The 22301-nt window shown below is 35.9% G+C and overlaps 1 protein-coding gene across 6 annotated transcripts in view; it reads left to right on the top strand.

Moving 5' to 3' along the window:
• The window catches only part of LOC135217095 (organic cation transporter protein-like), a 77874-nt gene extending 56901 nt beyond the window's left edge, over nucleotides 1-20973 (top strand). The window contains exons 5-13 of one of the 6 annotated variants that reach the window (XM_064252781.1): nucleotides 1190-1358; nucleotides 1930-2077; nucleotides 2806-2978; nucleotides 3301-3473; nucleotides 5670-5854; nucleotides 6041-6294; nucleotides 12808-13019; nucleotides 13376-13506; nucleotides 20250-20969. In XM_064252781.1, the coding sequence (XP_064108851.1) occupies nucleotides 1190-1358; nucleotides 1930-2077; nucleotides 2806-2978; nucleotides 3301-3473; nucleotides 5670-5854; nucleotides 6041-6223 (1031 nt within the window). In that variant the 3' untranslated portion in view covers nucleotides 6224-6294; nucleotides 12808-13019; nucleotides 13376-13506; nucleotides 20250-20969. Of the gene's footprint in view, nucleotides 1-1189; nucleotides 1359-1929; nucleotides 2078-2805; nucleotides 2979-3300; nucleotides 3474-5669; nucleotides 5855-6040; nucleotides 7743-12807; nucleotides 13555-20249 lie in introns of those variants that run through there. The other 5 variants (XM_064252779.1, XM_064252778.1, XM_064252782.1 and 2 more) reach the window with 5 other exon arrangements.
• The last annotated feature ends 1328 nt before the right edge of the window (nucleotides 20974-22301 follow it).

Below are 22301 nucleotides of genomic sequence, written 5' to 3'. Positions count from 1 at the left end.
TGCAGCTCAGTACCATAACCTTGAAAAAAATTTACTGCATACCCAGAGGTAATTAATTATAAAAAACTGTCTTTTTTTATGGAATTCTTTATGTTTACAATATTATTGGTTATGTCAGGAGAGTTATGTACTTACTTCCCCTCTGTACAGTTTTTCTGAGTTGGTTTTGTTTTCCACGTTTTACAAAGTGAAGGGGGCACATTACTGACATTACAAATACCCGAATGGGTATACGTGGGGAGGAAAAGGTTGAAAACCCCTGATCTAGAGCAGTGGTACCCAAACTTGGGGGGGCCATGTAGCAGAATGCAGGGGGGTCTAATCTGAAGATTTGTATGTATAATACCATGGGTTTTATATATACGTGGGTTATGCTTCGCGGTGGGCCATCGACAAGTATCCTGTATGAAAAGAGGGTAACGATCAGAAAAAGTTTGGGAACCACTGAGTACTCTGTTTATAAGTGGATAATGAAGTTCTTAGTATTCTAAAGAAACGGTAACCTGTGTTGATTCCGTCTTGTCATTTTTAATAGGTTTACTGGAAATTTTCATGATATATGCATACATACATACATACGAGCACGAACCTGAATTTGAATACATTAGGATTCAGGATTTTCAAAGTGTTAAATCTGATGGTATGATAGATACATGTGAAGCAGTACCAGAGTATTCACGCAGTTCAGTATAGGAAGAGCTAAGGTTCATAATTTAAATAGAGAGAAATAAAGGAACAAAAGTAAAAACTAAAGTGAAATAGCTTATTTCTGTTGAGAAATAAAGAAAACGTTCGACGGTGCGAACGAAGAGGGGGAAAATAGATGCTAGTGAAAAAGACAAAGCCAGTAAATAAAAAACAATACATGGTGATGAGAAAACTGACTTGACAAGGAGCGTTAGGTAAAGATAAGAAGAGACTGATGACAAAGTAAACAAATCACATTTATCAATGCACCTTTTGCAGCATGATAGCAAAATTATACAGGTAAGACGAATGTTCATGAAATCAATATTTTTACTGGGTGTGGGTGGAATTTCCATGATTTTATATGAAAAATGTACCTTTGTTATCACAATTGTCGGGAGATTCACATATTCCCCCCAAAATGAAAACAGATAGATTTATTTTACATATTGTAATCTTGCGTCGAACTCTATTTATCCAGATTTTGTCTTCTTTACTACAGTGATGGAACTCAGCTCGCAGAGCCAGCGATCGCTGATGGGTACTCTGTTTGTGATGCCCTGGGCTTTCGGTTACATGTTAACACCTTTCATAGCTTACTTCATCAGACCGTGGCGATGGCTCCAAGCTGCCTATACATTACCGATCCTTCTCCTCCTGCCTTACTTCTGGTATAGTTCGTTTTCTTCTTTGTTGTTGAATGATTGCAGTAAACGTTAGCTCAGGGTTTTAGGCAGTAAAAAACTGCAAGTTTCAGCACTCCGCTGCAAAACTTTGAACTACTTAGCTAATGTTAGTGGCAAATGTTGCCAATATTAGTTGCAAAATGTAACCAATATTAGCGGCAAAATAACAGTTGCGCAAGTCTGTGCTTGCGTGGTACTGCTTGTGCAAAGTTTAGGATCAAGGCGCTTAATTAAACGTGCGAGAAACCGAGCTGGAGTGACATTGTTTTTACGAATTATATAGACTGATACTGAGGTAGACTGTGGCTTAGGAAATCTAAGCAGACTAGTCTCGGTTAACCGGTCAATAGGGTTATATCATCGCGTTAATTCACTAATACTGTATTTAGAATTTTTTTCCCCATCAAGTTACTGACTGCGTGTATGTAGCTGTTTTCTATCTATGTTATGTTAGTAATAACAGGCTATTCATTTATACTGTAGACCGAAGGTTACAAAAGCATGATGCAAATTTTAATTTATCAGTAGAAATTCCATATTTTACATTGTACACCAGGCTGTTACCTGAATCTCCCCGCTGGTTGATTTCGGCGGGGTCCCCAAGGAAAGCCGCTGAGGTCCTGTCCGCCGCTGCGAAGGCCAACGGTAGAGTCTTGCCACCTAAAGAAGCTCTCGTGGTCTCCTTGAATGCCATGATTCCACTGGTAACTATCACTGATAATCTTTCAGTTTCCTGACATACCGAAACAATACTCGCTCTTCAAAAAAAACTGAGTCAGATATTAGCTTTTTCTTTGCAACTTCAAACTGACAAATTCTGGGAGAACTTTGTTGTTAGAAGCCGTCAGACGGAATGCTGCCAAGCATGCAGCCATGCCAACGATGGCCATGCTGACAACTTGTGCCAGGAAAAATGTACAATCAATACCTTTCCTTGTTCAGGAATAAATACCCCATCATTGGTGGTGCCTTTCAAAGTTAAATGAATAAAAATAGAATCCTGTTAGTATGGCTGCGGTGATATGACCAAAGTATTTAGATTTCTTTGGGTTATTTGGCTTCTTTATTTAGTTTGGGTACATCTCTCTTTCATGATGAGTGCCATTTAAAAGTATAGCTGCCTTCAAGTGTGAAAGCAGCCATTGCTCCATATCTGTAATGAATTGTCATTACCTCGCTATGGTACTATGTGGCACGATGGTTGTCGGAGGTTTTGGCGTCCAGAAAACAATTCTAAAGAAAAGAAGAATGAAAGAGGAAAATGTCTGGAACCTAGCCAATGAGGGGTCATAACAGCCCCTTGAAAAATGGAGCATGTGGGACTCATGGGATTAGAATCTGGTAAAGGATTTGATAAAGTTTGGCTGTGTTAGACCGAAAGTGTAGATCGTTTGAATATCTGACCAATGCATTATTCTCTTTTGCTTTCCAGAAAATCGAAAAACCTACGGAAAAAATAAGCCATGTTATAAAGAGTAACATGAGGCACCTATTTTCTCTGATAACTGATTCAGACTTTCGAGTGAAAACACTCATCTGTTATTTCTGCTGGTTTGGTGTTTCTATGGTGTATTCTGGGGTTTCCCTTAATGCTGAAGTCATGAGGTAAGAAAACAAGAACCTAACTTAATTCTAGTGGTATTTGAATTTTGATCACAAGAATTCATCGATATCTAGAATACAGATGCATACGGAACTAATAGTGGTCTGTGACTGAATACTTCATCTTTTGATCATATTCATTTCACATTTTTCCTAAATCTTCAGCAATGTCTAATCTTTATACTCAAAAGATAATTGGGAAATGTCACTTGGAAACTGTTCCATTTTAAAATTTCATGACACAATATTTTATAGTTTTTATTCCACAATTTTAATCACTTTTAACCAATGGATTTTCGCTTTCATCACTCAAATCGGACTGCAGCGTGAACCTTTATATTTACGTGTTTTTGGGAGGCGTCATAGAAGTCGTATCGTACCTCTTCCTCGGACTTATGCTGAGGTATGTTGGAAGGAAATCCCTGCTGGTCAGTGTGTACCTCCTGTGCGCCATCACTATCTCCGTCATTGCCGTACTGCTGGCTATTTTTGACCAAGGTGGGTTGAATGTGGTTACTGTCAATCTACCACGGAGGAATAGTTTTCTTTATATTGTAGTTTCAAATGTACAGTAGTTTTTTTTTCAATGATTTGTAATCAAATATCAGTTGCCATCTGTGGATATGGAACGTCTAAAGCAGAGGTTCTTAACAGGGGATATCCATACCCATTAGGGGTATGAGAACCCCGTGCTGGGGGTATGGTACTTGATCTCTGGTTATTTGTATATATTTGATTTAATTGTGTCAATGTATAGTACATGGGTACAATGATAAATTGTGAAGTAGAACTGTCATTCCATATTTTAAAGCGACTTAGGTAGTAGAGTAAACTGTAATGCATAAAATGAGTCAAATCAGCTGCTAGTCTTTCTTAAGTAGATACTTTCATCATTTATCAAGTTTAATAAGTAAACTAAGAATATTAAATTGTATTGTCAACGAATAGGACTTCAGTGGACTTAAGCAAAGGGGGTATGGAACCATATTGGGTAATTCGTTGGGGGCTAGAGTCATCAAACGGTTAAGAACCCCTGGTCTAAATGGACTGTTCTGTGTCGTTGACCTGAGAAGTTCCAACGACAGGTGATGTATGTAATCAATCCTGTTTTGCTTTCCTAACTTTCGCTTCAGATCTGATGTATCAGAAGTGTCTTCCATAGGATGAACAGCTTTTTACGACTTAGGCCCCGTCCACACGGTCGAGCTTTGGTCGACGAACTTTGTCCGATGTGACGTCAGAAGCGGAGAAACAGCGAGAAAAGTCAGAACTTTGCCGCGGTTTCTACGCTTCTGACGTCACATCGAACAAAGTTCGTCGAGCAAAGCTCGGCCGTGTGGACGGGGCCTTACTGGTGACAATACTATGAAAGCTCCCTAAGGCGAGCAGTTTAGTGATAAAAGCCCCTTTTACACATGACAAGATGCTTATCGAAGACTAACTCGGTCCTTGTGGCCAACAAGTTTTAAGATGTATTTAACCCTGCCTGACCCTGCCTTGTCCCTTGTGAATGAATACTTCTAACAAATGAGTAATAGTTAACTCGCGTGCATATTAAATGTTATATATAACGAATTAGCGTTATTTTGATGTTTTTGTGGAAGATATTGATGCAATTTTGTTCCTTCACTGATATATTAACATTATTCCATTATTAGCACATATTTAATTAGCAGTAACTGATAAGGTAAGGAGCACCTTATTAGGGTATTAAAGCAAAACAACGTCGATTATATATGAAATTTTTTAGAAGCAAATTTACAGTGACTGAAAAAAAGATTGGACAATTGCGTAATACGAACATTGCAAAGAAATTGTCTTGTTAATGTTTTGCAATTACTGTGAACTCGTCCACATTAGGTCTGTAAATCAAGCATAGTTCTTTTATTGTTTTCCATTGTCCGCTGAATGTATAATATCCTTTGATATCTAATTCGCTCTACCTTGTAATTAATATATTTTCATATATGTTAACGGAAGGGGAATTTTTTAGTTGATAAGAAAGTCGTCGGCTCACGGGCGCGAACCACAGAACCAAGAATTGAGTACGTACAGTTTTACCCATGAGCCGACGAATTTCTTATCAACCAAAAATTTCCCTTTCGTTCAACATATATGAAAATATATTAATTCCGAAGTAGAGCGAATTAGATATAGAAGGACATTAAATTTTGTAGCTTAATGCGTGTATATATGAATCACGGTGATGTGATAAAACTAGTATACCATCCATGTAAAAGTCTGACGCATGACGGACTGAAGATATTCCTTTCCTTCTATTTCTAGTGCCTGTCGGACTCTTCATATTTCTTTGCAGCACCCTTCAGGCAGTCTATTTATATTTCTTTGTAGCACCCTTCAGGCAGTCTATTTATATTTCTTTGGAGCACCCTTCAGGCAGTCTATTTATATTTCTTTGGAGCACCATTCAGGCAGTCTATTTATATTTCTTTGGAGCACCATTCAGGCAGTCTATTTATATTTCTTTGCAGCACTATTCAGGCAGTCTATTTATATTTCTTTGGAGCACCATTCAGGCAGTCTATTTATATTTCTTTGCAGCACCCTTCAGGCAGTCTATTCATTTCCAGTGAATGCCAGGCTTACTTTCTTTCCCAATAACTTTCAGGCCGTTCATCTCTCTCTCTCTCTCTCTCTCTGTAGTCACCGTCAGTCTTCTTCCCTTTCTTACAGTATCCATGGGACTCATAATGTTCCTCTCCCTCTCCGGGAAACTGGCGATAACAGCTGCATTCCACCTCGTATATATTTACACAGCCGAGCTCTTCCCAACCACCCATAGGTCGCTAGCCGTTGGGCAGTGTAACGTGATGGCTCGAACTGGGGGCATCGTATCTCCTTATATCAACGATTTGTTGGTTAGTTATGGTAGAATGATCATATTTTTAATCCTCTTTTGTCCAGTTTTCGAAGATACTGTCTGTTCAGTACTGTACCATGTAACTTCATGAAAAAGTGACTGGTTCGTGAATTGCAAATCTCGCTTAGAAACCTGTATAGAATATCCCGCCTCACCGTAAGAAAAACTGCTTCATCCTTTCCAGGGTGCCGTCATCAGCTGGGGTCCCTCTGTTCTCTTCTCATTTGTGTCTCTTGTGGCCGCAGGCTTAGCCCTGATCCTGCCAGAGACGAAGGGAACCAATTTAACTGAGAAAGGGATTAAACTTAGAAAATCTGAAATAGATACAGATACGGACGAGAACGAGGCGCTGATCAACCGTGCATGAAGAGCATTCAGTCACCTGTTACACGTCACTGAGTCGTTGTGCTGCTGAAGTAGCTATACTGAAGATTATCGGTAAGGGAAGATCCCGCAGGACGAATCATTTCGGAAATGACAGAAGATGAGCCAACTCTTCATCTGTGTGATAGGTGATAGGATCTGAAATTTTGTATGTTGCCTCAACGATACAAAGTACGATCTTATGAGAGCGATGGAGGCGTGACAGAATAGAAAAAAAAATAATGATAAGAGTATTTCCTTCAAGAGCCTTTGTGAAGCGTGGAAACATCTGAGGTTTGATATCACGTGGTCGAGGAACGCTTTTCATAAATGGGACTTTTATATCCATCAACTTATTTCGACATTTGTGCGAACTTCCTCTTGACCGTTTTATGGCTGACTCGCTAAAAATGGCAGCAAAAGCCTCTGATTTGGAGGCTCTCGACAAAAATGTCGGGAAATCAATAAGCGATTTTTGCGTAAGATCCGAAGATAAATAAATATATGCGCATGGTAACAGTAGAGAAGATTTCTGCTGAAGAAAACGTGTTTCCACAGTTTCATCGCTGGTTTGACAGAAAATAATCAAAATGAATGTGAGTCTTGTTAAAATGCAAGCATTGAAGGCCTTTGTATTGTGTCGAAGGTATTAGAAGGCACTTTACTACTAAGTTGACAGCTTTGCAATTGCGTCATTGGTATATAGACAAGATATTTATGTGATCAGTAGCTGAAAATTATTTGGTTTTAATTGCTTAGAAACAGGATAAGAAAATATTGATCATCCGGGAATTTGCAGTTTCTGTGCCTGTGGTATCTTCGACTAGACAGGGTTTTATTCATTTATTTTTTTCTTAGAGAACGGCTTTGGGTTGTGGTAGCAGCAGAGGTTTGATAGACAGTAAAGCAGCTGTACTATTCAAACCTTTATCCCAGCAGGGTTTTATTTGTAATGGAAGAATTCCTGTATACTGACGGTGCTTCTAAGTTTTCAGCAATCATTCAATATTAGTTTTAATATGTGACCATGTTTCTTTCTGATTTTCTAAGAGGCTACCCTGGTATCAGAGGATGTTTCAAGTAATATATTTGCTCGTAAATGTTCATTTTTGAATCTTAGCAATTGTATTGTGTTAAGTCTTGTTCTTAAGAGTTCTATTTATTAAGTATTTTGTTGTTTGGATATCGTGTCGTAAGTAAACATTTTACTGCTTTTGTTTTCTAATATTTTGTTCTCAAATCTTACTTCTTATAAGTAACGTATTTCAGGGGCAGTTTCTAGTCTTTTGAGCAACTCCATTATAAGAGTACATGCTCACTGAAACTATCAGCTCTACCTTTATAGTAGGGGCTTACATTTATTTAGACAAATAGACACATGATAATGTAAAATGGTCTTATTATGTATAGATGTATACTTTATAAAATGATCATGGATATTAAATTTCATATTTATGAAATAAAACATAATGAGAATTTTTCTATTTTTGTGAATTTATATATAAATAAATGTATATAATATATATGTATATATACGTGTATATATAATATATATTTTATATATATATATATATATATAATATACATATATGAGAGACTATACGTTGTATATATATATAATAAATAATATAATATATATATATACTATATATTAATATATTTATTATTATAGTATATACACATATATATGAGGTATAAGAGAGAGCCATCTTATATATATATATATATATATATATATATATATATATATATATATATGAATTTTTATCACATCACAGTGATTCATAGTATATGCATCAAGCTACAAATGTCCTTTAATATCCAATTTGTAGCGCCGTCAATATCAGTCAAAGAATCTACTGAACTCTTTTATCTCATGTATTTATAACCATATAATACAGTTAAGACCCCTTAATAGAAAATTATTGTTAGCTGAACCAAAAGATCTTGACATTTTACTGAATGAGAAAGACCCATATATATATATTATATATATATATATTATATATATATATATATATATATATATGTGTGTGTGTGTGTGTGTGTGTGTGTGTGTGTGTGTGTATGTGTGTCTGTGTGTGATGTATATATATATATATGATATTATATATATATATATATTATTATATATTGCTACTTTCGAAATGCATATATCTCCTCTGTGACTGTATAAAATGTTATGTAGAATTGTGCAACATTTTTTCAGATTCCTAGATAACTTAGAGATAGGATGTTTAAAATGTGTGTTCAGATTTCGCTTAACATAATGTAAAAGAATATGTATATATCATAGAATGTAAAAAGAGAGAGATTTTCTTTGTCCGTTCGAAACTACGATTGTTTCCCTATTATGTCAGCACTGTATCAGCACTGTGAGATTGGAGGAACTGCGAGATCCGTTTGCTTTCCTAATCTGTCGACACGTTTGATAAGCAAGCTCGAATCTTCATTTGTGTTGTGAGAATCTGTCATCAAGTGATAAGGCCTTCTCCTTCGTGTCGATCGAGTAGAGTACGTGTCTTTTTTTTTACCAGACTGGTCTCATACGTGTATGTCTTTGATCAAAGCCACGTGGAGGTTACACATTTTGTGAGTAAGATTGAGTAAGATTTCAAAGCTTCTAGAAGCATTATTGTCTTGAAACGTTTTGTGTCATATCTCCAGTCCAGCTTCCGTAAAGGAAGAGATTTCATTATATCTTAGAACCGCGAGGTGGTCAGATCTCCCTCTCTCTCTCTCTCTCTCTCTCTCCCGCGACATCCTTGAGATTATATTAACGTAACGTAAACTGGTCACTCGTAAATTGTGAATTTCAGATTTGATATTTCTTAGAATTTATTTAGTTTATTTAGTGTTTTTGTGGAATCTGAACAAACATTGTTTCGTAACGGCGCCTGGTTTTTGTGAAAGTGTGATACAAGCTGCAGCAAGAAAGAAAGAAGTTGGTATACCAAGGTAAAGTGTGTTATATTTTTATTAGTTGCAAACTGATAATGGATAGGAAACTGTTTTGGGTTAAACTAATTAATGGATAGGAACTTGGTATTGGCTTAACTAATAACGGATAGGAACTGTGGTTAACTAATAACTGATAGGAACAGTGATTAACTAATAACTAATAACAGATGGTTACGAAGGTTTGGTAAAAACTGATGGTTACAATGTTTTGTAACCATTGCGAATTTTTGTGTTTTGTGTTTGTTCTATTGTTTGTGCACTTGTTCATTTTCTTATTGAAGTGTGCCTTTTTATTTTATATTTTCATTTGCATTCACAATTTAATTGACTTAGTTATTTTCATTGCTTAATCATTGCACATTTAATTAAATTTAACACTTGTGAATTAATTTTGTGAATTAATTTGCATTTACTTAGAATTCTTTTCAAGTTTTGTTATTGTTTAGCACTTGTGAATTAATTTCAAATTTTCAATTATTGCCTAACACTTGAATTTTGATTGAATTAATTTTATTTTGATTTAATTTTAATTAATTAATTCAAGAATTAATTAAACTTTACTTTGTTTTCAAGTAACAGTAATTTCCCCTGATATTGTGAATTTTACTTATAAAATTTGAATTTAATAATAAATTTTTGTGTTTAAAATTTTTATATGTGTTTTTATTATAACCAGTATATTTGCATTTGATTATATTTATGTTAGGTAGAAACATAGAGTGGTAATTGATTCGCTTTCCTTCAATTTACTTGAAGTGACTTAGAACCAGGGAAGTACTTAGGCTTCTGAAATCAGGGAAATACTTAGACTTTTAAAGTTGTTGATGGAGTGATGCCCTTTGATTAATTTAATTACTTACGAAATTACCTCACACCTGTTTTGATGAACTTAGTCTGATTTTCTGCAATACTGGTAAGTTGTTAAGGGATCACTGTTGCCTTTAGAGTATTCAGTCATTTAGTACCTGTTATGAGGATTCAGGTGTCTGGCTTTTGTGAGGTAACAATAAATGAATGGTAAGTGTAGTAACCAGATACTTGGCACTTCGTAACAATATATATAAATATATATATATACATACATATATATATATATATATATATATATACATATATATATATATGTATACATGTATGTATATCACATACACATATATACTTCATATATATACATCAAGCTACAAATGTCCTTTAATATCCAATTCGCTCTATCTCGGAATTAGTATATTTTCATATATGTTAACCGAAGGGGAATATTTTTTAGGTGATAATAATTTCGTCCTCTCGTGGATTCGAACCAGCGGACTGAGGAGAAATCAGGACTTCAGTGACATTATCGACTCGGCCAACTTGTCACTGAAGTCCTCATTTCTCCTCTGTCCGCTGGGCGCTGGTTCGAACCCACGAGAGGACGAAATTATTATCAACTAAAAAAAATTAAAAATTCCCTTCGGTTAATGTATATGAAAATAGTTAACATATATGAAAATATATTAATCCCGAGGCAGAGTGAATTGGATATTAAAGGACATTTGTAGCTTGATGCATATATATGTAGTATATATGTGATATATATATAGATATATATAGATATTATATATATATATATATATATGGGTCTCCCTCATTCAGTAAAATGTCAAGATCTTATGGTTCAGCTAACAATAATATTCTATTAAGGGATTATAACTGTACTATTTGGTTATAAATACATGAGATAAAAGAGTTCGGTAGATTCAGTGACTGATATTGACGGCGCTACAAATTTCACTGCTATTGTTGATACCGAGCCTTTCTCGCTCGTTTCTCTGATCACTCTAATGCAGTTCTTTATGTCTGTAACTCTTTTACTAAACTGTGGTATGGCTGACACCAGCCCTCTCTCTCCCTCTTCTGCTTTGCTTTCCGTCATTAATCCACTTGTGCTTTGGTGCCTTATTTCCTGCTGGGCTGCTTTCCCTATTCACCACATGTCCCCACCAACCACCTTCGTCTTTTTTGGGGGGCTAGGGGGGGGGGGGGTTGCGATGTTATGTGCGGTAGATTTGGTCCATCTTACTTTCCTTTGTGAATCGTATTTGTCCTTCATATCAGTTCGTTGACGTTTTTCCTTTTTGTAAAAGAGCCTCCATCCCACTTAAGTTTTGGAGTGACAGACTTAACGAATTTGCCAGTACTTGCAGTCTGATTTCTCTTCACACTATGCCAAAAATGATACTTCATCTAGTAGTGAAACGTGAGATTTGTTTTGCAATGCCTTCGAGATTCAGATCCAAAAGTCATGTTGAAAGCAATGTTCGAATCAAATTTGAAATTAAAATGTTTTCTGGATAGTATTGTATAATTTCAAAATCGATTTTGTAAGACATTTGAAAACGAAATGTCAGTCTTCTGCTCATTTTTTGCCGCCAGTATCCCCAGATTCAGTTTCCAAGAAATGTATTTCCACTCAAAATGTTTACAGTTTATTTGTTCATGATTTGCCACAGCGGAATTGTATACTGAGAATATGTTAAGAGGGTTTGCGGTGAGTGAACTGGAACGAGGTGAGAACTGTTGGCCTATAATATTTACTACTGTAGACTATGTATTGAAATTGGAATGCTTTTGTAAACAAGGAAAGAGGACTCCCATATCTTATGAACCCCACCCTCCACCCGTAAAAAGAAAAAAAAAGGCGGACAATATTCTCCCATCACATAACACTATGCGACACTTACCACGATTTACACCAAAGTTGAAGAAAAAGACAGGTGAGATTTTCAAGTTATAATTATTCAGTTAAGCCGCAGGCAATTATCTAGTTAATTAAGTATACCAACTGGCTGGTAACCAAAAAGTAATTCTAAATTGTTCTTCATTTATTCGGAATAAATTCATCCTGCTCGTAGTCCATGACCGTTGGTTTTGCCGCCTGTTGCTCATATTGATGTTACATGCAACGTTGCATCTAAGTTTGAATAAATTGCACATTTGAAATATCTATATATCTGTCTTCACCGTAAAATGTGTTTGTTCATCACTTCAGAAAACCTAAAAATATCCACATGCAGGAAATATATTACGTAAAATTGACACCTCCAGCCCTTCAAGCGTTATTTAATATTTTCTACTGGCTTCGAGACAAGCCCAAAGCCGAAATCTGAATCTAACCTACTTGATAGGTTTTTATGGCGAAACTCCTAATTATTACGTTTGTGTGCATGAAGAGATAAGGGGTAAGAAAACAAAATTCTCCGTCGTTAGTTTAAGACAAACAAGAAGGAAAAAATTAGTTGTGTTGTGACTTCATCGTCCTTGTCTGTCATCTCTTAGTATTACAGTGTTGCCAAAGGTTGGTGAGTTCTCGTCGGCTGGTAAGGGTGTGAACTGTAAAAAAAAAAAAAAAAAAACAACAGGCTGTTCCTGTCAAGTCGTTCTACGATTCCGTTCCCCGTCTCTCCAGTAACGTAAGTTATATTTTTTTGGCGTTGTGTTGCCCATTTGTGAAGTGAATTTTATATATTTTTGTCAGTTTCGTGGTTGAATAAGGCTTTTGGTAATTGCATCTTCAGTTTTCACAAGTGTAATAAGAGTATTGTGGCTGAGGTGGATTTTACTTAATTTATGTATTAATTTTTTTTGCAGGTGCTGTGGAATGGAGCTGATGCTATTTATGGCCCATTAGAGTATTCTGGTGTAGTGGAATGAAGTGGATTAATGGAAGGGGCCTCCAGACGGCATTGCTACTTCCGGTGCGTTTGCAGAAGTTAGCCACTTGCCGTGATCATTCATCTTGCCCATCTAAGTATCACCAGGCACTCCATCTCTCTCGGAACCTCGTTCTGCACTGGAAACTGGTATAGTATGCCACTTCAATGGTAAGTGCCTTTCGAACTCTCTGCAAGCTAATCCTCCTCCATCAGGGGCGAGGCCCCTGGTGTGGGGAGGATGTCCCTTCTGACGTACGGTAATATTTACCGTACGGCAGAAGGGGGCTCACATTCATTTTCTTTTTTTTACTTAAATTTTGTTTCACTAATCGATAAAATTACTTGTTGCTCTTTTAAGTGTATTATCTGGATTTCCACTTCGTTGTTCCTGAAAGCATGTCAATTAAAATTGTCTTAATTGGATAAGAAACTGTTGCAGAGTTTAATCATCAGTCTTCAAGTATTTATAGTCTGTTAGCCGACAAAAAATATCTTTCCCGTAGGTTGTCGATGGAGGGAGGGAAGTCCCGGTGAAGTATCAGAACAAACCTGGCGAGGGAATATGTTACTATATGGGTGGATGATTTTGCCGACTATTGGTGGATTTTGCCATCGTCAGCATGTCATTGGAAAGGTGATTGGATAAGTTATGTCGTTGAACAAATGACTTGTCAATGAAGCCTATATATTTTTAAATATTAGTCATACAAACTCACTTTTATTCTTACCTAATGCATAAATACGGTGTGGTCTTAGTTCTTTGACCCTTGAGTTAATGGGTGGTTGAAGCTGATCATGAGGTTCGCCTTTCGTTCAAATATATGGCCTTCGGAAACTGTGTTGCAATTGGCTATTAATGCTGTAATTTGCATGAATTCTCACTGGATGAATCCCGTAGGTTGCTGTTGATACATGGGCATCAAAAATACATGGGCATCAAAAAGGGTATGTGGTGCTGTTTATCCTATACAAATAAATTTTAATCCAACCCAAATGTGTTTGTATGATCATGCAAATAAGAACGTTGCATCGTTATTAGGATTTTTTTTTATGTAGACAATTAATGGAAGTTTGAGCTCATGGAGGGGAGGAAGGGAAAAGGGTAATTGTGAAGGACTGGTCTAAGTAAAAGTACAGATTGGAAATCTGAAATCTGGATTGATAAGGTTAAAGGAAAGAACAGGTAAGCTTGTACTGCTATTTTAAGATGCTGATCCACTGAGAATATTCGTTGGTGAATACTATTTTAAACTGACGTTAAAGAGATTGGCAAAGGACTTAATTTTTTGCCTCGTCATGAGCATAAATTCCGTGCTTGGGTATTGGCATTACTGAAAATGAATTATGTTCATGTTGCACATTGCAGGTTATTTCAAGTACTTGAAAAGGCTATTCTTTGCAATCTGTTGTCACAAAAACTGTTTTTACCTTGCTACTGTCCATTAGAACTGTATGAGAGCACGTCAGTAAGTCGGCGATGTGTAAAAGAAAATCGGTCTATTGTTGAAAATTTAGATGGAAAAATCCTATTTGGTTCATTTGCCGAGATTTTTGGTAAACGATATTAACCTTGGATATGAGAGCAATATTTGCTCTACTGCATTAGTTTTTGCTTTTAAATATAAGCGCACATGAAACCATTGGAAGTTAACCATCCCCTAAGCAAGATATAATGTAATGAGTAGAACTAAGGCCTCGTCCACACGGTCGAGCTTTGGTCGACGAACTTTGTCCGATGTGACGTCAGAAGCGGAGAAACAGCGGGAAAAGTCCGAACTTTACCGCAGTTTCTCCGCTTCTGACGTCACATCGAACAAAGTTCGTCGAGCAAAGCTCGGCCGTGTGGACGGGGCCTAAGTACCGGACATTTTCGCAACCGTTAACCCTTTCCGGTCCAGACCGCCCGACCCTTTTGTGTAACCTCAGGTCTTGGTCATTTATGCCTAGGTGAACAGTTGAATAGTTAGTCGCATTGAAGTTGACACAAATTGCTTTCGAATTTCACCCGTGTATTTTTTTTTCTTTTCATCACTAAAGTAGTACCATTGGAAAGCTGAGAGTTTATTCTAGCGTATATTAAAAGTTCTTAAAAATAAGATAACGAACACCGTTTTAGATGTGATGAAATAGGACAAAAATCATATTTAGCATTTCTTATTCTCTTCCTCTGATTTCAAAGGTCGAAAAATATATTTTCTGGTTTATCAAATGTCATAAATTTTCCGTAAGATAGAATATTCCTTACTCACAGTGATGGTAAATATTTCAGTCGACATAAATTTATATTTTATGAATGACAAGGCAATTAACAGAAGCATCCTTCAAGCCCTTCGTGGATGGTTATTTTATAGCCGGCGTTGGCAGCACTGATGGCTACAGTTCTTGACTCCTCCTTCTGTCTCGACGTTCAGCATCGGCCTGGTTGTTATAAACAACAACCAAGGTTATAGTTAGATCCCGTCACGTGGTGCATTTATGCTTTATTCTGGTGCTGTCTATCAGTTCTTGTAATGCTAGCTTCTTGTCGTGCTCATCTGACTTTTTCATATTTTCTGACTTCTACATTCAGTCTTTTGTTCAAAATTCTGAATAACGAAAAATAATCTGGGTGTGGTCATAATCCAAATTGGTATTCATCTCCATGGCTTTCACCTTCCCAGGGCATAGAAGCCTCATTGGCATTTCTCCCTCGTCTTTTGTCACAGCATGTTTATTCAGATTGCTATAGTCATATGCAATAGTAAAATAGTAAAGAATTTAAGGTGATTACAAGCTTCAAAGCACTATATTATACAGATACAAATATAATTATAACAAGAGCTTTCGTATGTTTTCAAACATACTTCAATATAAGATTAAATACTAAGCAAAAACGGAGTCAATTTTAAAATGAACAATCAGTAGTTATAAGGTAATTTCTTGGCTGCCAATCCGGTGGTCCGAAGTTCGATTCCCGGCTCGGCCAACGCGGTATCAGAGGAATTTATCTCTGGTGATAGAAATTCCTTTCACGATATAGTGTGGTTCGGATCCCACAATAAGCTGTAGGTCCCGTTGCTTGGTAACCAATTGGTTCCTAGCGACGTAAAAATATCTAATCCTTCGGGCCAGCCCTAGGAGAGCTGTTAATCAGCTCAGTGGTCTGGTAAAACTAAGATATACTTAACTTATAGGGTAATTTAAAATTTGATTTATTATGGATAGTTGCCTAACAAGTATACATTTTATGACAATCGATTCCATATCCTCAACGATCTCCGGCCAGTAATTGGGGCTCTTTAAAATCATACCAAATAAGCAAGACATGGTGTTCTCAACAATGAATTACTAACTAAAAGAAGACAGAATACTCAACTTTGTCACTGAAGATTTAATCCACGATGAAATGTCTTCAATATTTGTGAAAGTATATATGTATATATATATATATATATATATATATATATATATATATATATATATATATATAATGTCTACGAAGTAAAACTGAACACTGGAGATGCTAAGTATTTTCGTCTTACAAGACATGGTGACCATGTCTTGGTAGTAAGAAGTAGCATCTCCAGTGCTTCAATTTTCCTTCGTGGCTGTAACTTTGTTCGTATGATTAATCATCACGTTTTTAATTTTTCGTGATTCAAAATCAAACATATTTATAATATATAGAAAGTAAAAGGCCCATAAAACATAATTTGAACGTTGCAACCATCTACTTCTAGGCATTTCGTTCTGTGCCTCCGTTCGCTGGTAAAATATGGACAGATGATGTTTTATAAAAGTATATATACAAAGCATAAGTAGCTGTGGCAGTAGTCTCCGTTGGTATGCATACCATTAGAGACTTACCGCCAACCTACTTATGCTTTGTTGTATGATATTGTAACAAATTATCTGCCCATATTTTACCAGTGAACGGAGGCACAGAAGGAAGCACTCGAAGTATATGGTTGCAACGTTCAAATTGTTTTATGGGCCTTGTATCTTCAAATTATACTATTATATTATAGTAAAGACACACACAAACACATATATGTCTTTTTTTGGGGACTTTTTTTTATTCTATATATATATATATATATATATATATATATATATATATATATATATATATATATATATTATAAGTGTGTGCGCGCGCACGCTTGCGAACTTGTCATAACCCCTCTCTCCTCACTCTGCAATGTCTGTTATACTTAAGGTAACTATCACTGCTTCAGTAAAAATGATGTTACTACCAAAGCTCAGTTAGTAAAGACAAATTACTGTTTATCACAGATAAGGCAATAAACAAAAGTTGGCGAACAGGAAGTCAAGTATTTTGGTGTAGTTCAGTTCCCTATAACGAATCCAGGTAAAAAAAAAAATCCCAGAAAAAGGTCATAATTATTTTTATGGTCTAAAAGTTCAGTTTTCTGGTAAAATTCATTATAACAAATTAAGTAAAGTTTTAATATACAGTGGTACCTCTTTTGTCGAACGTTTCATATGTCGAACTTAACGTTTTACGAACAAATTTGTATCGTTTGTCGAACAAATGCTCGTACTTCAAACTGACTGATTATCTAGTTTATACTTGTATTCGACGGCCTACTGGGTCTTACTGGATAAACTGTATTAATTTATTTTTTCATTTACAATATATAGTTTAATGATAATATTCGACAAAATACATTAAAGTACAAAGCATTTAACGTAATATTTAGCTTTCAGTATAACATTTAGCATAAAAGGTGTATAAAATCGTACGTAACCGCGGTGACGTCACGTCTAGCTGACTTGAGACTGAACGAGGGAGCGTTGATATGTTGAGGAGAGAAGGAGAAGAGAAAGTTAAAATATTACTGTATGTGTGTAAAAAGCAATAACAATTCACATAAAACGGGAATTTCTCAATAAATTTAACGTAATGATAAAGTATGAAAACAATCAAATGCAATAATAATAATAATAATAATAATAATAATAATAATAATAATAATAATAATAATAAAGTCTTGAGCCAGTGTTCAGTGCGCCGAGTGAGAAGGTCTAGTTGAACAATATCAACAAAATAGTAAATGAAAGAACAAAGCTTTTCACAATAAAATTTAGCACAAATGATTAACAAAATCATTCGTCATTGCTGTGATACACAGCTGGAATAACGAATGAATTATTTTAAGTTATCGCGCGTCGTGGTGTTGTAGAGGAGAGAAGAGGCAGTAAAATCTTTACTATAATATGTACGTAAAAGCAGTACCAATTCACATAAAAAAATAGAATGTTATTTAACAATAAATTGAACGTAATGATGAAATATGAAAACAATCAAATGCAATACAGAAAAAAGTGTTCGGTGTGCCGAGTAAGGCGGTCTAGTAACTCTAGTTGAACCAAGGTCTAGAGAATATGTCTTGTCATGCGCAGCTTAAACTGGGTTACCTACAGGATTTAACGGCTTGGTGCTTGACGTCACAATAACCGCAGTCAGGCCCTTAACCTATAGCAATACTGCCTTTGCTTGCTTTTTTTTTTCTAACTACTCTAAGCTATTCGATAATTAAATTAATAGTCAGATGAAGGTTCTTCATTCTACTGTGTTAAGAAGAGTAATCATAAGAGAGATCATTAGAACATTTTCGCCAAATAACATTGAAATTATAGAAAACCTACCTTTGCTTTCTTCTTTTTATCCGTTATTTAATAGTACTATTATCTGTTTCCGAAGGAAAACAGTCATAATAAAAACTATATTTTAATATATTAAATCTTGAGCGAGTTCTAAAGAACATTCTAAGCAATAATATAAATATATTTCTAAATTACACATTTAACAGATCTCCATAAAATCACATTTTGCACATATATAACTACGTCGCTAACTTTTTCAATCTATGCACCGCTTTTCTGGAACTACTAATGTGTCTGTTCAAATCTTGAATTCTAAAAACTGTACGGCATGGAACAAAATATTTCGACTTCTGAAGTTATTTGGATGTGACTGTTAATGATATCCGCTAAATTTAATTATCGCTCCTTTAAAAGCTGTTAATACATTTTCCTCCCATGGTGAGAATCAAACATCTTATCCATACATTTCAAATGATCAAGAAACACTAGGTTTCATTAGTTTCCCCTCACTGAAGTATGGCACCAGTCTTTGTGTCATCTTTCTTTGTTACTTTTGCTCCTAAATGGTCCAGTTGTGGAAACTTGCGAGCAATGAACCCGCCAACATATCGCAAACCCTACTGTTCTTCTTCTTCTATGGCATCTTCCCATGTTTGTTCTTCAACCTCCTGGTCTTTGAAGTCATCACTTTGATCATCCTTATTAAATACTGGTAAGCAAAATAAAATTGCTGATATACTGTTTTTTTTCTGAAGGAAATTTCCTTCGCCTTCGAATGACGCGTCTTGCTTGTCAGGGACGTGGGAAAATGAGGCGGATGTTACATTTTCACTGTTGCAGTTTTAAACGTTGCTCTTTGAGCTGACAAGTGTGCTGTCTTTTCCTAAAAGATGGGCTCTGAGACGATGTTTAAATGCAACTGGTGATGGGTGCTGATCGTACGCTCCCATTTGACTTTTGCAACCAAAAAAGTGCCCCAACGCAGCCTGATTTAGTCTGTAATTTAGAGTATACGTCATGCCAAGTTTTTATTTTGCCATTTTCAGCAAGTTGGGACAAAGGACAGAGCATTGTACTTTTCTTCACTTTCATTCCTCTAGCGGTTCTATTCATGTCTTGAAAGATTTTGTCTTGCATTTACAGATTTAGTCACGTAAGCATTTCTTGATGATTTTCTATTTGTTGGCAGTCGAGAATAAAACTATTTATTAACAAGCCGAAAGAAGTGGCTTGTAATTTTCCAGCCCTTCTCTTCAAATATCCTTGGTTGTCGAAGTGATCAAAAGATGAATAAGTACTTTTGGACAGCAGTTGCACGGCAAGTTTAACTTTCATTCGTTGCACACCTATAATAACATTTAGAAAGTTTATAAGTTGTCCGAAGATCACTTCATTCCACTTTATTAGCTCTCTAACTGGACCATTGTGAGTTTACGTACTATATACAGTTGCCTTAAAGTGTTCCTTTACCCCATCCCCTTATGTTTCATGAAAATTGTCTGGTAACACAATAATGAGGCCCGTTTGCCTTGTAAGGACAAACGTGATTGGTCGAGATATTGGATGCCAAAGCTCATATTTTCTAATCACTACTGTAGACAATGTGTTAATGATATTAATGATATAAGAATACTAGTTTACATTACCAGTTAATTAAGTTGTTAAATATATAGAAATATCGTATAGTAGCAGAATAATAAAAATAGCAATGGTGAAAATCATATTCAGTCCTTACTAACCATAATCGTCTACCTTCGTTCCATTCAGGTGTGGCTGCTGCAGGTGTTTGCTGGGATCATACTTTTGTCCTTAGTAGATCATTATTTAGTGTCAATTTCACAACCTCACCGATATCGCTGTGTCTTCGTGGACGGTGACACAGCGATATTAGTGAGGGTGTGAAACAAGTTATTGAAGTCAAACTAACTGTTTCAAATATTTCATTCAATATTTAAAATTTCCCTCCACATGTGACCTAACAAAACATCAAGAAGAAATCATCAATTGTATTTTCATTTTTATGAAAGTAAACTCGCGATGATCATTCGCAGAATAGTGAGGTTCATATGAGTTCATAACAACTATGGTGGTAGTTCGAGAATTCATCGGTTGTCAAAGACCCACTCGACAATGAAATTGCCCTGTGTAATGTAATTAAGTGCTTTGTAAAGTATTTAACTTTAAATACTGAATATTTATATGTATACAATTAGCAATTTGACCTTGCAACCAGAGCTGTATTGAATTGCTTTTGCTTTCAGTATTCGTCAGGTTTTTATTTTATTTCTTTACATTTAACTTAAATGACTAAATTTTCCCCCTCATTTGAGCTGGTCCTTGGTCATAATCATTGCTAAAAAATAAAACACCCAAGCTTTTTGTAATTATATAATTATAAGTTTTCTTTATTAAAATCAGCTGGTTTCATCAATGAATTTATAGCAAATATATAAAAACTATGTAGTAATACACAATTCTCATGTTCAATGTTTTTCACAACCATAAATTCTCATTAGCCTTTGTTATAGGACTAAGGCAATACCGATTGATTGAAGCTATATGTTCTTTTTTTTGTCAAATTTCCATTCTCAAAAAATTCCTTACATTGAAAACAAAATCTCAAAAAATTCCTTACATTAAAAAAAACCCCACAAGATTACCGAGTATAAATAATTGTTTTCTTGTGAGTATTAATATAGTTTTTTTCTAAATCTTGAGTACTTTTAGGCCTTAATTGTGGCCCATTCTCAACGAAATATGGATAACACCTTACTAGAGAGAAAAATTAAGGTCTACATAAATGTAGATAACTACTTACTGGAGGCATCATTGAAGTCTCCAGAAATACGGATAGCTACTTACTGGAGGCATCATTGAAGTCTCCAGAAATACGGATAGCTACTTACTGGAGGCAGCATTGAAGCCTCCATGAATGTAGATCACTATTTACTGGAGGCAGCATTGAAGTCTCCAGGAATATAGTTCACTACTTACTGGAGGCAGCATTGAAGTCTACAGAGCTCATAACTACTTACTGGAGGCAGCATTGAAGTCTCCAGGAACACAGATAACTACTTACTGGAGGGAGCATTGAAATCTCCAGGAACCCATAACTACTTACTGGAGGCAGCATTGAAGTCTCCAGGAACGCAGATAACTACTTACTGGAGGCAGCATTGAAATCCCCAGGAACACATAACTACTTACTGGAGGCAGCATTGAAGTCTCCAGGAACACAGATAACTACTTACTGGAGGCAGCATTGAAATCTCCAGGAACACATAACTACTTACTGGAGGCAGCATTGAAGTCTCCAGGAACACAAATAACTACTTACTGGAGGCAGCATTGAAATCCCCAGGAACACATAACTACTTACTGGAGGCAGCACTGAAGTCTCCAGGAACGCAAATAACTACTTACTGGAGGCAGCATTGAAATCTCCAGGAACACATAACTACTTACTGGAGGCAGCATTGAAGTCTCCAGGAACACAAATAACTACTTACTGGAGGCAGCATTGAAATCTCCAGGAACACATAACTACTTACTGGAGGCAGCATTGAAGTCTCCAGGAACACAGATATCTACTTACTGGAGGCAGCATTGAAGTCTCCAGAAATATGGATAACTACTTACTGGAGGAAGAATTAAAGTTCCAGGAATATGGATAAATACTTACTGGAGACAGCATTGAAGTCTCCAGGAACACAGACAACTACTTACTGAAGGCAGCATTGGAGTCTCCAGGAACACTGATAAATACATTTTGGAGAGAATCATTGAAATCTCCAAGAATATACATAACTACTTACTGGA

Source organism: Macrobrachium nipponense, chromosome 7, assembly GCF_015104395.2.
Source record: "Macrobrachium nipponense isolate FS-2020 chromosome 7, ASM1510439v2, whole genome shotgun sequence".
Taxonomy (NCBI): Eukaryota; Metazoa; Arthropoda; class Malacostraca; order Decapoda; family Palaemonidae; genus Macrobrachium; species Macrobrachium nipponense.
The sequence above is the reverse complement of the archived record's forward strand: the minus strand, read 5'-3'. Positions and strand labels throughout refer to the sequence as shown.